General features: G+C 38.5%; 1 protein-coding gene across 1 annotated transcript in view; it reads right to left on the bottom strand.

The window, feature by feature from the left end:
* The window catches only part of LOC126234431 (collectin-10-like), a 56,156-nt gene extending 43,409 nt beyond the window's left edge, over window positions 1–12,747 (bottom strand). Inside the window, exons 1-2 of the mRNA XM_049943126.1 lie at window positions 12,654–12,747; window positions 1,255–1,463 (exon numbers count right to left, since the gene is read on the bottom strand). Coding sequence (XP_049799083.1) covers window positions 1,255–1,392 — 138 coding nt within the window. The 5' untranslated portion in view covers window positions 1,393–1,463; window positions 12,654–12,747. The remainder of the gene's footprint in view (window positions 1–1,254; window positions 1,464–12,653) is intronic.
* Between the last annotated feature and the right edge of the window lie 1,598 nt (window positions 12,748–14,345).

Raw genomic sequence — 14,345 nt, 5'->3', positions numbered from 1 at the left:
ATGGAAAAAAATTGCTGGCGGTCGGGCCTGAATTGGCGACCTGCAGCGCTCTGGCCAACGACGCTAACAACCATACATCACAGCTCACGCCAGCACATATCAACAATCTTAGGAAGGAGGTGAAAGTGATAGAATGTGTGAGGCCAGATTACCCACTCCTATCCCTCCCTCCCCACCAGATCCCTACTTACTTATTTCATTTTATAAATTAAATATTTTATAAAATTAAAGAAGTAGGGTTCTCGGGTGGTGGAGATGGGAGCAGGAGATAAGGAAAACGACAAAAAATACCGAACAAAGATTAAAAATTAAACATTACGGAATCCATTAAATTAGTAAATAACGAATGAAGAATTACGATATTCATAAAGAGACGTTAAAAATAAAATCTAAAGAAATCTATAGCCAGCCACAAACTTCTAACATAGAAAGCAATCACATAAATTAATGGAATTAATTCAGTTATTACGGAAGTGCAGCACTAAAAGGCAAATAAAAAGAAAAAAACTGTAATGGCTATTTAAACTGGAACGGGGAATAAGCGCTAGAAATGGACATAAACGTGTACTAACTACTTCGATTAAATATGACAACAGTGATTTAGAATGCGCTTTAATCGTGAATGGGAATTAGGTAAAAAAGTAATTTTAACAAAAAAGAGTTCGGATATGAAAAACAAAACCGAATGAAAGTTTTGCTGGGAAAAGTCTAATGGCGGAATAGGTGTGGACAATATTTGGTATTCATGTAAAGCATAAATGACCAAATTATTTCAATTTAACTAGCATAGCTTCAACTTCTTATGTGTGGTTGACTTCTGCATGGAATCATTGAACCTTCTCGGCAGCAAAGATTGCTAGAAAAGCATTTAAAATATGACCCATACAACTACTGATACTCATAGTACATTTCGGTATTAGATTAAAGCGCCCTGTTGCCTTTATGATTAGGTTATTGCACCGAAATTGAGAGTAGCAATGTTTATATTTATTGTTCTGTGGTTATGGAAAAGCTTTTCTGTTCAATGAAACACATGAATGTTCTGCTTTAGACTTCTTCTAATTTTACGGCATGAACTTCTCAAACAGCAAACCCTCTCTTAGGCGTTAACTTGTTCTGTACCCTTACGTACAATCTGTAGACGAAATATGATCTAATAAACTAATGACGCTTAAGTGCTTGGCTGTAGTATGCTTGACTACAAATAAAGGAACATGACACTGTGTCGTTGATATCCGTTATTCCTATACCTACTGCGTTGTAGCCACAGGTTAAATCGATCTGGTGGAAGTTGACTTGGTTGAGGTGACAGTCACATCTCAAACGCCGGTCGTCGTGCAGCGATGTTACTACACTGGCAGCGGTCACCAGCGTCAGCAAAAGCGGCCTCATCGCACTGCTGTGTGTGGGCGTGTAGTTCCGCTCACAGCAGAGCTGTTCTTCGCCCCGATCTTTATGTTCACCTACGGCAAAACAATTAGTACCTCGTGTATGCAGTTCATGTGTTCCCCTAGTCCTAGTTCTCAGCTTTTCAGTAACAGTCACACATCTCCTTAGAAACTGTAGTCTACGAGGGCGTGATGAAAAGCGATGTCACCAAATTTTTAATTCTGCTCTTAATTCCCGTTGACGTATTATATGTCATGCATTTTCCTTCGTCGACTTTACCGTTACCGTGACTCAGGTTGCAACCCTCTGCCGTTAGAGGTCTCCGAACTGTAGAGTTTAACATGGCTGTGTGTGACGTAACTGTGGTGTGTAAGGTAACCATGTTGGTGTGTGAAAGAGAGACCCTCAGATAACTGAAAAAGCCAATTTGACTCGTGTGTCTACACAAGGAGCATGCTCTCCTTCAGCATGACAATGCTAGACCACAAACGAGCGCTACAACATTTGCAACAATCCGATGCCTTCGGTTCACTGTTACCGATCTTCCTCAATACGGTCCCTACTTGGCCACATCCGATTTTCAGCTGTTTCCAAAACTAAAAGAACACCTTCGGGAACTTCACTTTGATAATGATGAAGCGGTGCAAACAGATATGAGGTTGTCAGATTGCCATAAAAGTCAAACATGCGACAGCGATATTATCAACAAACCGGTCTCTCGTTGGGAGGAATGTGTTCGTCGCCAGGGTGACTGTGTTGGAGAGTAAGTATGTGGACATGAAGAATAAAGAAGTACAATGTTAATATAGTTTGTTTTTATTTTAAAAGCGTTGAGACTTTCCATACAAAAAGTTAGAAGGCATTACTTTTCAGTACACTCACGTAGTATTTGTTAGATTTCACTAACACTAGCCAAGTAATTCTGGTGATCACAGCAAATGGTTATCAGAGCAGACATTCATCAGAAAAATCCTATCTTGCATTTTAAGTGTTCTCATACATTTAACATTATGCAGATGATAACTGTGACTTCCTGTACCATTATCGCTTGTACCATGAAACGAGCTGGCATAGATTCGAATAATAATGCTCGGTAATGATGCCTTCTACAACGTACGTGAAATCTGTGAGTAATGGACGTTTCCTTAATTCTTGTCTGTCGTAATAATAGCTTTGAATATCCAATGTCAGAGAGTCTGAAGTGTACTGCAACAACCGACAGATTGTGATTATGTCTCAGTATAGCATGGCAACAGTATTTAGCTTATAAGGTACATTGATTCAAAGCTAACGTAGTAGGTTTACAAAGGTACAGTGTAAGTGTAAGGGAGTAGATACTAGTCAAAAAAAGTTATTTTCTGACTAGCATTTACGTGCTATTGTAAGAAAGCTGCTTCTTATAAAAGTGATGTGATCGTCTGAGTGACTGGACAAATTACACAACAACCAAACGAGAAGAACAAATAATAAGCTCAGGTATCGGAGTAAGATAATATCGCTGATCTGACTTGGAAAAAGAGTGCTGCAAACTCGGGAAGTGAACAGATGTGCTTGTCGGAATACTTATTGTTGTATGTACCGACGAAGTACGAAGCAAAACGGAACAGAAACCAAACGGAGCTCGAAACATATGACTTGTGAATGAAGGAGTAAAACTGAGAAGATTAGTGAAGAACAGACTCTGCTATACTGTTAACTTGGAGTGAAAGACGCGTATAAGGCGTATACAATTACGTTTTGAGCCATTAAGTGACGACTTCGCTACTGCTTGGTGTCAGGCAGCAAGCTTTTCACGTTCTTCAGCTAAGGTTCTTCCGATTATTTGAACGTTTTACCTGCAGGAGTGGTCGACATTTTCTAACACTGGAATTATTTTTCGGTGCTTTATAATCTGTCTCTCATGATTACATACGCCAAATGGAGACTGTGACATGTAATGTTCCTCCCTGTAAGTAGCCTGGTTGATGTTGAATTATTAGGCAGGACTTTACCGATGTACACATTTTCGTTTTAAAATTTCAGGGTATTTTGGTTTCTGAATACATTAAACGATATCTACAGGCAGACACATCTCCAACTTCATACACTTTCCTAAGTTTAAGAACCTTTTCCAGTGCTCGAAACAAGACTAAAAATGTTTTCTTCTTTAGACTAGAGACGTTCACAGATATATTTGGAATTAACTTTATACACACTTTCTTCGTCAGTGCAGAAGTTTTCGAACTCTGCGTTGAAAGCTTTTATCAGTATTAACTGTCGCGAATTGATTTACCGTACATGTTTTAAGCGTTTCTGCTGATATTGGTAGCTCTTGTGATGCATGTGCACTGCCTCAATTTTTGCTTAGTGTTATTTATTCCTTTCCTTAGTAAATACTCAGTTACAGTCAACCAGAAAAGGACATTTTCGTTTTGTGTGACGTTTATTCGTTATACAATAATGAATTTTAAGCTGTTCCAAACTCAAGCACCTGTTTTCTGGTTATGTGTGCTGCATTTCACACGACTGAAACAACGTGTGAACGTCTAAATCAACATGTTGCTTGACCTCGAAGGTTTTTCTTTTTGTTTCCAAGAGGAATTAGTATTTTGGTTTCGAGATGATGTGCTAGTAAAACATTACTCCTCTTGGAACAATAAAACGAGAATAGGCTCAAATTCATCTTATTAGACGATGAAAGATACTGAATTTCAATAAGTAGACCAACTCCGCATACAGTTGTGGAGAATGTATCACATGACTGATTATTTCATTTGACATTTGAAAAATATAATTCTAAGTACACCCACACAAAACCAGTCCGATGCGAAGCAGATAGCTGAAGTACCGATATTATGAGTTTTACATGGTTAAGCTAATTATTACAGCTCACATTCGGAAACGAAATGGAAAAAAGGCTAGCCAAAATTCTATCAGGTACCACGGAGAATACACATGGCACGCTGGTTCTCGGCACAGTTCAGGCCTCATGGTAGCACCGAGCAAGTTTAATTTGTGATTTTTATTTTGACTTGTTGTGTCGTCGTATGGAGACAAATATTTCGGATTTACTAATGATATCTGTAGTAAATCATTGGGGGGGGGGGTTCCAATTCTGACTCATAAAAAAGTGCAAATTATTTCCTTGATGAGGTTTTGTGCACCTGTAAACAAGAATTCAGAAATATATTTAATATTTCAAAATAGAAACACACATTAGCACTAACATCCCTTGAAAAATAAATATAGCTGAAATCAGTGCAGCCAACTTATTAATTTTGTCACACAAAATGGCAGCTCCTTTTACTATATGAGTCGCAAATAGGGTATCGAATTCCTCACTTCCCTCTCTCTAGCTGTGGCAGATTCCTTTATTCCTTGAACTTTCACATTCTTCAACTGATACCAGAGTCATAGCAAATGATCGACGGTATCTGAACCTGAAATCAGAAAAGGTTAGCGTGAATGAAAAGCAATGACTGACGTTTTCAAGTTGTTCTAAGTAATTCTGTCTGACAGAGTGTTCAGTCATTTTAAAAAGTTGTTTATAAGACTAAAAAATCCTGTTGTAAAGGGATTTTGTCTTTCATATATTGCAAGATAAAGAACCCTAGGAAACCATCCACCACGAAACCCGTTAACTCATAAAGAAATTTAGTTTTGAGTGTTAATACATAATGCCACCTTTACTCATAACCCCATAAAAGGAAAACCAAAAGCGAAAATTTGATTTATAAGATTAGATCACACTGAGTTAATGTATGTTAACCGTTTAGTATTGTGCACCAAAAAATTGCAAACAATGGTATGATGTACCTAAAAACATAAATTTTATTTTATGTAAATTTAGTCAGGACAGTCAAAGAACCTGCAGTTTGAAGCATTTTCCCCACAGCGGCAAAGGTGAAACTCCTAGTCTAAGTAATGATCGACCTGGAATGAGACGTCAAATCCTATAATATAAGTCTGACACCCATACTACTGTTGCGATACGCAAGGAATGAAATAACTACTTATACTACCTTTTAGAGTGTTTAGAGGAGATAAAAATAAGATTTTTCAGTTCTTCGAGAATGTTCATTACAAGACGTTTTGGTATTCTGTGCAGGATCTGGACTTTACTTTCGATGATACCAACAGTGTGGTTTAGATTTTTCAAATGTACAAAGGAGCTCGACTGATTATTCTCGCTGTTTCTAATTGCAGCTGTCTCTAATGTATTTTCTGTTTATCTGACGTTAAAATTGAAACGTCCCCTGAGAAAAATTAATGAATTACTGTGCTGATAAACCTCTTACATTATTTGATTTTTAAACAGCTGAGCAGAACTGAACGTACTCAGACATTTCGCTCTTTACCTATTCTGATCAACACTAAACTGACGGCCAATATTTTTAACGCAACGCAGTCTGACTTTCAATAATCCCTACAAGAGAATGGCCCTGACTAAATTAACCTATACGTTTCACAAATCACTTACAAAAATCTTCGTTACTCGAACTATTGCAATACAGCGAGCGCCACTACTGCCATCTAAATAAATTATTCAAACTACTAAAGGCACTAACTACTGTAAGGAATAGTTAGCAAATGAAAGATTTTGATAGGGAACAAACAATGTATTTACCTTAAGAGTGTTCAAAAGTTATTTTATATATATATATATATATATATATATATATATATATATATATCAATCCGTGATATCCAATATTACAAATTTACTCTTAATAATAAATGACAAGCACCAGTTTGCTTTTGTTTTACAATATTACTTTTATTGCTAACCGGTTTTCGGCTTACAAGGCCATCTTCAGACATTTACTGAGTATTATCACCAAAGAAGTTAAAGAAGTTAAATGTTAGCAGACAACATTGGAAGAGAACTAACATCTAGAGTGAAGTAGAAACACGCAGTAAGTAACATCTTTGCAATGAAATAGTAAAAACTGAACAGTACGTAAGTATCAATGGAGTTGACAGGAAAACCTTAACACAAAATAGGAATAGTATGCCTACATAACAGTTTCTATTAATAAACAAAACTAATAAAATAAGATAAAATTAGTACTAGCCAAGGCTGCATCAAGAGGTATGAAACATGTAGAGTGATACACAACGCATTAAAAAAAAGAAGAGACAGTTGTCAGTGTAAATACTGAATGCATAAGGAACTTATGCAATATCAATAAGATAAACAGAAATTAATAAATGCAGGAAAATTGAGGTGTTTGAGGGAACCTACAGTTTGAGAGTGTGGTGGTACTGCATTTTAACATTAATATTATAATCAAAGCAGTGGCTGTGTACAAGTTTTCATTAAATAAATGAGCAAAGTAAAATATGAACAGAATTTGATGAGACAACTACAAGGGGAGTTAAACATGGACAGTAATACAAGTACAAGTTAAAAGGAAACCCTTAACTATTGAAACTACAGCGTATGTGGAATACAGAGACAACTGCAACAAATAAAACAACTTAATGACTACAGGAAAATGGGAGTATGTAGGAAGAGAGAGTGTGGAAAGTAATGAACAACAAAGATGATTGAAGTTTAGGAGAGGGGAAGTGTTGAGTTGTGTCTGGTCATTTAGGATGAGATCTGGACTGTGAGCAAGATTTTTGTTGATTTCCAGGGCTTCCAGCAGGTTGAGTTTATGGCCTTTACTAAGTGAGGTACATGGGACACTGGCTAGTAGTTGTGACCCTCACTGAGTACATGCTCAGCAAATGCAGAGTCTGAATTCTGAAACCTCCTGCAGCGTTCATGTTCAGCCAGCCTAGTTGATATGTCTCTGCCTGACTGACCAATGTAAAATTTGTCACAATCAGAACAGGTGACTTTGTATACCCCACTGTTGGCTAATAACTGGATCTTGTCTTTGCTATTAAAAACACACTGGACTGTAGTGTTCCTGACATAGTAAGAAACCCTATACTTGCACGATTTCAAGGCTTTGGCTACAGTCTGTGATACCTGACCTAGAAATGGTAGTGTACACCATTTCTTGCAGACAGTGGATGGGGAAGCAGGTGGGGCATAGAGGAGGGGTATAATTTTCCGTTTTTGTTTCCTGTGCAAGATGTGGTCAATAAGAACTGGATTGTAGCCATTGACTGTGGCAATAAATTTTATTGTATGTAACTCTGCTTTAAAATCATCTCTGGACATGGGGATAGATATGAGACGGTGTATCATTGAGTGGACAGCTGCATGTTTGTGAGCTATGGGGTGTTGTGATCAAGAAGGTATTACTGTGTCTGTAATTGTTTTTCTGTACATTTTGAAACAATGTGTGTGTGTGTGTACTGATGTCAATGGTGAGATCTAAGAAGTTTATGGACGTTTTATGTCAGTAGGGAGTTTGAATTTCTGGTGTCGGAGACGTTTCGTCGGCCAATTGCCTCACGTTGAAGAATCTACGTCCATGTTTATATATTGTAGAAAATTGAAGTTTTGTCGAAAATGTGGACTAATACTGTATGTCGAAAGGACGGACTGTGTAGACTGCGGTTGAGAAGTCTATAAAAGTTCGTAAGAGGAGTTATGATAGTTAAATACCTGTACAATTTCATTGTGAAAATTGTGTTACGAAGAATACTTAGTTTGACTATTCAAAATTATCGATCCAGGACGGTATAATTCTTGTATCTTGCTGGATTAGATATTACACCCTGCAAGCAACAGCATCGGAAACTGACTTACCTACGAATACCTATTTCGGGTTTTGCAGAGAAGTGAGTTATGCCAAGATTGACAGTGTAGGACGAGTCGCACATCGCAAGAACGGAAAACCAGATAGGACGACCTTTAAAGAATGAAATCGAACATAACTGCGCATTCGGTGGTAGAGAACGAGTGTCCCGGAAGTGCATTTTTGTATGAATGTTGTCCAGAGACAAGGTAACTTCAGTCTGTTTGATAGAGCACTTTGTACTGATCGGTGGCAAAGTGATTACGGACGGCTTTCAGTCCTGCAAGACACTGAAAGCAGAAGGATTCAACGACGAGTTCGTGAACCATTGTGCAGAGTTCGTGTCTTCCGGAGATCCCAGGTGCACACGCAGAATATCGAGAGGCTGTGAAAATCTGTGAAATCTTCCGTTAAAAGAGAAGGACACCCAGGCGATAGAGACCAACTCTTCTTGTTTCAGTATCTGTATTTCCATAACTTGCGGTTGCAAGGAAAAGTTGACGCATGTGACATTCTACGCATATTCATGCGTGACATAGGCAGAGTCTACCCAGGTTACGGCAAAAAGGGAATGCTTCCCGTAGTATGCACATCAAATGGAACTTCTCATGACGACAACGTCGACGACCAGTGTAATTACAATTTTCTCTTCTTTTATCCTTGCTGTATTGACTCCTGTAAACATGCTCATAACGCCCGCCACCACAGTCGCGTGATCGATTTAGAACTGCAGGTTTGATATCTGTCGTTTGGAGACCCCGGCTAGTCAAACATTCTTGGAAATTGTTTTTCTAACGTTAGATTATTTAATATACTAATCACTGAAAGCAAAAGCTAAAATGCTAATTTATGGGACATTAGATAAAACTAATTGGCATTTATAATGTTGTCAGCAGTGGTAATCCTTCTACACCTATCAAATGTGTGGTAATTGTTATTTTTGCAAATTGCGATTCTAGATTAGTTAATAGTGTCTTCTTTCTGCATTTTCATAGTGAAATAAATTTGAAGGAGTAATTTTTTGCGTTTTTCGTGGATGCTTTGCATTTCTGCGTGGCTGCCACTTACCGAAATGAGGTTATCGTCTGCATACCCAAAACAGCGTACAATTTGGTTAACAGTAGGTCCCAAAATTTAATAAAACCTATTAAAAACTTTGAATGCCAGCAATATTCTCAATATCTCCACAGCGTAAAATAGTTACTGTAAGCCTTCCATTGCCACAACTAAATTTGTCAACCTATATAAGGGAAAAATTAAAAACACCACTGCAAAAACACAAGGACAGCGTGGGAAGCAATGCCTTTCATCTTCAGTTTATTTTTCTCCTTGGCTCAAGATCTGATTTCCGTATTATCAATGGCCTTTTCAACAGTTATGAGTGATTGGCGAACAAACACATGCTAGTAAAGGGCAGCCACCCAGATATGCAAAATATCCACCAAGTAGTCAACTAGTAACCCTAAACTAATTTCGCTATGGAAGTGGATAGAGACAAAATCATTAACTATCTAGACTTCACAGTTGGAAAAATAATAATTACCACACATTTTCTAGCTATAGAAAGAATACCACTTGTGACAACAGTAAAAAAACTAATGTCTGTCGTCCAATGTCGTATAAACCCGCATTTTTGCTTCTAGTGATTAATAGATTAAACAAACTCCCCTTATAAAAGCCAACAGCTGAAAAGAACTTAACACATTTTGTTATACAGCCCGTAGTCATGAATTTGATCCAAATATAATCACAATATTATACTACAAATGTAAAAGAGCAAAGCAGAAAAAATTACAGAACGATACTGATTTAACTGTAGAAACATTCCCTAAACCAAATGTTAGTTACGTACCAACAGTCTGCCTTGGTAGAATTTCCAGCGAAGCGAATGCACTTTATAAAGCCACAAATATTCAATTGGCCTTTAGAAACAATAAGAAGCTTTCAATGAAATCACATTCCGCCGTCACTAGAACATCCATTACAACCGAGGCATATATAATGTCGGATATAGCAACTGTAATAACTTTTACACTGGCCAAACCCAAAGAAATTTTAAAGTCAGGTAAAAGAGAACACATTAGAAACAGCTATAATAATCAATAGAGCTTCTTTCTACATTTTAAAAATCTAAACCACTCTGTTGATGAAACCGAAAGCCCAGTCCGGATCCTGAACAGAATACCAAAAGGTCTTGCAATGAGCCTTCTTGAAGAATTATAAATCTATATACGCACACGAGCTAAGATCCAAAACAAATAGTAAATGAGTATGTAGAATTCAGACACAAATACAAATTCCTTATTGGACTTTTAGAACATGAATAAGAGTGAATCGGCTGGAACATATGTAAAAACCAAAGAATCATGACAAAAATTTGCTAGTAGAATAACACTGCTGTTCATCTGTATGCCGGCCCGAGTGGCAGAGCGGTTCTAGGCGCTACAGCCTGGAACCTCGCGACCGCTACGGTCGCAGGTTCGAAACCTGCTTCGGACATGGATGTGTGTATCGTTCTTAGGTTAGTTAGGTTTACGTAGTTCTAAGTTCTAGGGGACTGATGACCTTAGCAGTTAAGTCGCATAGTGCTCAGAGCCATTTGAACCATTTGTTCATTTGTATAAAGATCGTAAACATATAACGTGGTAAGAGTAGAACTGTCGAACATTGCTGTTTATCTGTATAATCTTTGTAAACATACTACTTCGTAAGAGTAGAAGTGTCAGACTACTGGCAAACCATAATTAACGTATTATTTTCAATATATTTACGTCATTCACGATCTAATCTAAACACTGACACCAGTAAGACAGTTAGCTAACGACGTAAATCATTCTAGACTTGAGTACAGTATAGTCACTTTAATACAAACGACATTCACAGTTATTAACGGTCTCACCAAAACTGTATTATTAGGTACTTGACAACGGCGATAAATGCCGAAACAGTAGCAATTAATAAAGATTAAATACTATAAGCAGCTATTCGGGTGCATCTTTCTAATCATTCTGTTTTAGGTCTATGACACCGCGAAGCTTCCAGAGCATTAAGCATTTACAAAATATGAACTACTTAGATAGATATGGAATTCACTGAAGTTAACTTCAACAAAGTGCACGAGCGGTGTGTTGCTGCTATATGGAGCAATGTCTGCAGCTTGTTCTCTTTCGTTCTTTGCTGATTTGGAAACCGCAGTTCGCCTTAGTCGGTTAACGTTATTTTTTATAGAATTACTACCGTAGAGCTACTTTTCTGTCCACAGTGTTGTTTGTAACGTTCAGAACTTTCATGATTATTACTAAAATACCAACGCCTGTATAATGGGATTGGGATCATTCTTAAAAAGCGATCGTCAGCTGTAAATTATATACAAACAGTTGACGATTGCACAGCTTGGAAATCAGTGATAAGTGACGCATTCGTTTACGAAGTAATTTCGTGGTGCAAGTGCTAAAGCTGACAATACATGGCAAAAAAGAGAAAATTATTCGTAGTGAGGAGTTGTTGTGTGGCATAAAACGAACTTTTTATATGTTATGGATGATTTTCAGCGGCTAACTAAGAGATGTTGAAGGTGAATTGTTTTAAGGTGAACGACCGAACAGTATTCGTGGTCTTTCATCACACACTTCTTTAACAGCAACTAGAACCTCTCTGAGATATATTTAAAGATCATTTTCATTACTTTAGGTAACACGTTTTTCATAATTGTACGCGTTTGATGGGCCTCCTACCACGGAACAATGACACCAATCAGCCTACTCAAAGATCTGATGTGCCCCACTTACAAGGTGATGGAAGTCATATATTTCATCCTGATGTTTCCTTATGAGAAACTTAAATATCTCACTGCGAGATAGAAAGCAACGCTACAGTCTCCGTGCTACCGTGTTAAAATGGTTCAAATGGCTCTGAGCACCATGGGACTTAACTTCTAAGGTCATCAGTACCCTAGAACTTAGAACTACTTAAACCTGACTAACCTAAGGACATCACACACATCTATGCCCGAGGCAGGATTCGAACCTGTGACCGTAGCAGTCACGCGGTTCGAGACTGTAGCGCCTAGAACCGCTCGGCCACACCGGCCGGCCTACCATGTTAAAACACTGCAGATGTGGTGATTTAGGGACAGTTCCTCAATATCACCACGAGTTACTAGTCCAGTCAATTAAAATGAAGCAAAAATGTTGTTCATTCTCCATGAAACTAAGCACATGAATTGTAACGCACAGAAAAATGAGGCTTTTCTGATGGAGCAAGAGTTTGGAAATACGGTTAAACTATTTAAACTTACGGAAGAGAATGTTTGCTGCCGGAAACAGTCAATTTAGTCAGTCAGAGGGAATCCATAATGGTTTGTTTTAAAAGTAACTGCAATCTGTAAGCTCTACAATAAACAATAAAATTCGTACAGAGATGACACAAACATTACAAAAACTGATAATCTGCCTTCACGAGAATCTTAGATCAGGGATTTAAGTTAACTATCGTAAGCTACTTTATAAACACATCAAAGAAAAGCGTTTGAAGCCTTCTAAAAATAATAAACAATCCATCAGACTGTAGTGACTAAAGCATACTTACTTACTGTTGAGTACAAAACACCCACACGAAGCGCGAGAGAACGGTCAGACAGCAGGGCAGAGCGGACCAGTGCGTGGTGGCTGCTGGCCGAACTTCCTGCTATATGTGAGCAGAGGACACGGCAAGTTTCTCAGTAACGGAGGTCACGTGACCGCTCATCCCCCTCCATTCGTCGCTTGCAAGTCCGCTTTCCTGAGACATGTTAGACAGTCGCTGGAGCCCTCAGCACGTTTCCTGAACTTCGCCACGTATATAAATACAAACATTGTGTCACCAGCTATGTATATACTGTTGCTATCTGTGTTCATCCCATTTATTTTCTACCGTAAGGTGCAGATTAAATTTCCCAGCAGATGTGTACCGTAAATTGCAAATCCAAAGTGTTAAGTGACCTTTATCCACGTCATCCTAGCGTTAGAAAATCAGAGCGCATGTGTCAAGAAATTCGAAATTTTCTCGATACATTTCTCGCAAAGCGTGCCTCAAGAGACTGAGGAATATAACCACACTTCTGACGTCACAATTTCTAGGACAACAACAGGATACAACATCTGGAGGACTAGGTCACAAGACAGAATCATAAGCTGAGGTGTGGCCTTATATTCACAGTGAAGAGTGTACACTGTCTGGCCAAAAGTATCCTGGCAGATAGTATCCACCATTCGCCCTTATGACAGCTTGAAGTCTGCTGGGGACACTTTCATGAGGTATCCGATTGTCTGTGAAGGAATGACATTCTTCCTCAAGAGCCGAAACGAGAGGTAGTAATTATTGGAAGATGGGGTTTGGAGCGAAGTCGACTTTTTCACCCCACAGGTTTTCCATTGTGTTCAGGTTGGGATTCTGGGCAGTCCAGTCCACTCTGGAATGTTACCACCCACAAACTATTGCGTCACAGATGCTGCTCTGTGACACGGTGTACTGTCATAATGATACAGTCACCGCCTCCGAACTGTTCCTCTTCTGTAAGCAGCATACAGTGCTGTAAAATGGGTTCATATCCTTCAAAATTTTGTGTTTTCTTAAGCGCGATAGGGGAACATACCCCAAAAACATCCCCATACCGTAATACCACCTCCCCCATACTTAACTGTTGCGCTAGAAATGAGGGCATGTAAAGTTCTCGAGATATTCTTCAAATGCAAACCATTCCATTATTTGTTGATGGCTATAGCGTGATTAATCGCTACAGGTCACTATTTTCTAGGCATCCCTTATCCAGTGCTGTCACTGTTTACCTCAGGCGGCACTTGGTACTGACTACAGAAATGTGTGGCTTACGGAAATGTGTAGCTTATGAGGAGCTGCTCGACCACTGCAACCCATTTTTTTAACTCCCTAAGCAGAGTTGATGCCTGCCAAAGTGAGGGTCTCCATTCCTTCCAAGCTAAATATGTAAGTGTAGACCACATATGGCTCAAATTAAAAGATACAGTATCGACAGCAGTAGATAGATTCATACCGCATAAGTTAATAAGAGACGGGATTGATCCACCATGGTACACAAAACACGTCAGTACACTGTTGCAGAAGCAACGAAAAAAGCATGAAAAATTCCGAAGAACGCAAAATCCCCAACACTGGCTAAGTTTCACAGAAGCTCGAAATTAGAGCGGATATCAATGCGAGATGCTTTTAATAGTTTCCACAATGAAACATTGCCTCAAAATATGGTAGAAAACCCAAAAAGTT

Source organism: Schistocerca nitens, chromosome 2, assembly GCF_023898315.1.
Source record: "Schistocerca nitens isolate TAMUIC-IGC-003100 chromosome 2, iqSchNite1.1, whole genome shotgun sequence".
NCBI classification, from domain to species: domain Eukaryota; kingdom Metazoa; phylum Arthropoda; class Insecta; order Orthoptera; family Acrididae; genus Schistocerca; species Schistocerca nitens.
This window is presented reverse-complemented; position numbering and strand designations above follow the sequence as displayed.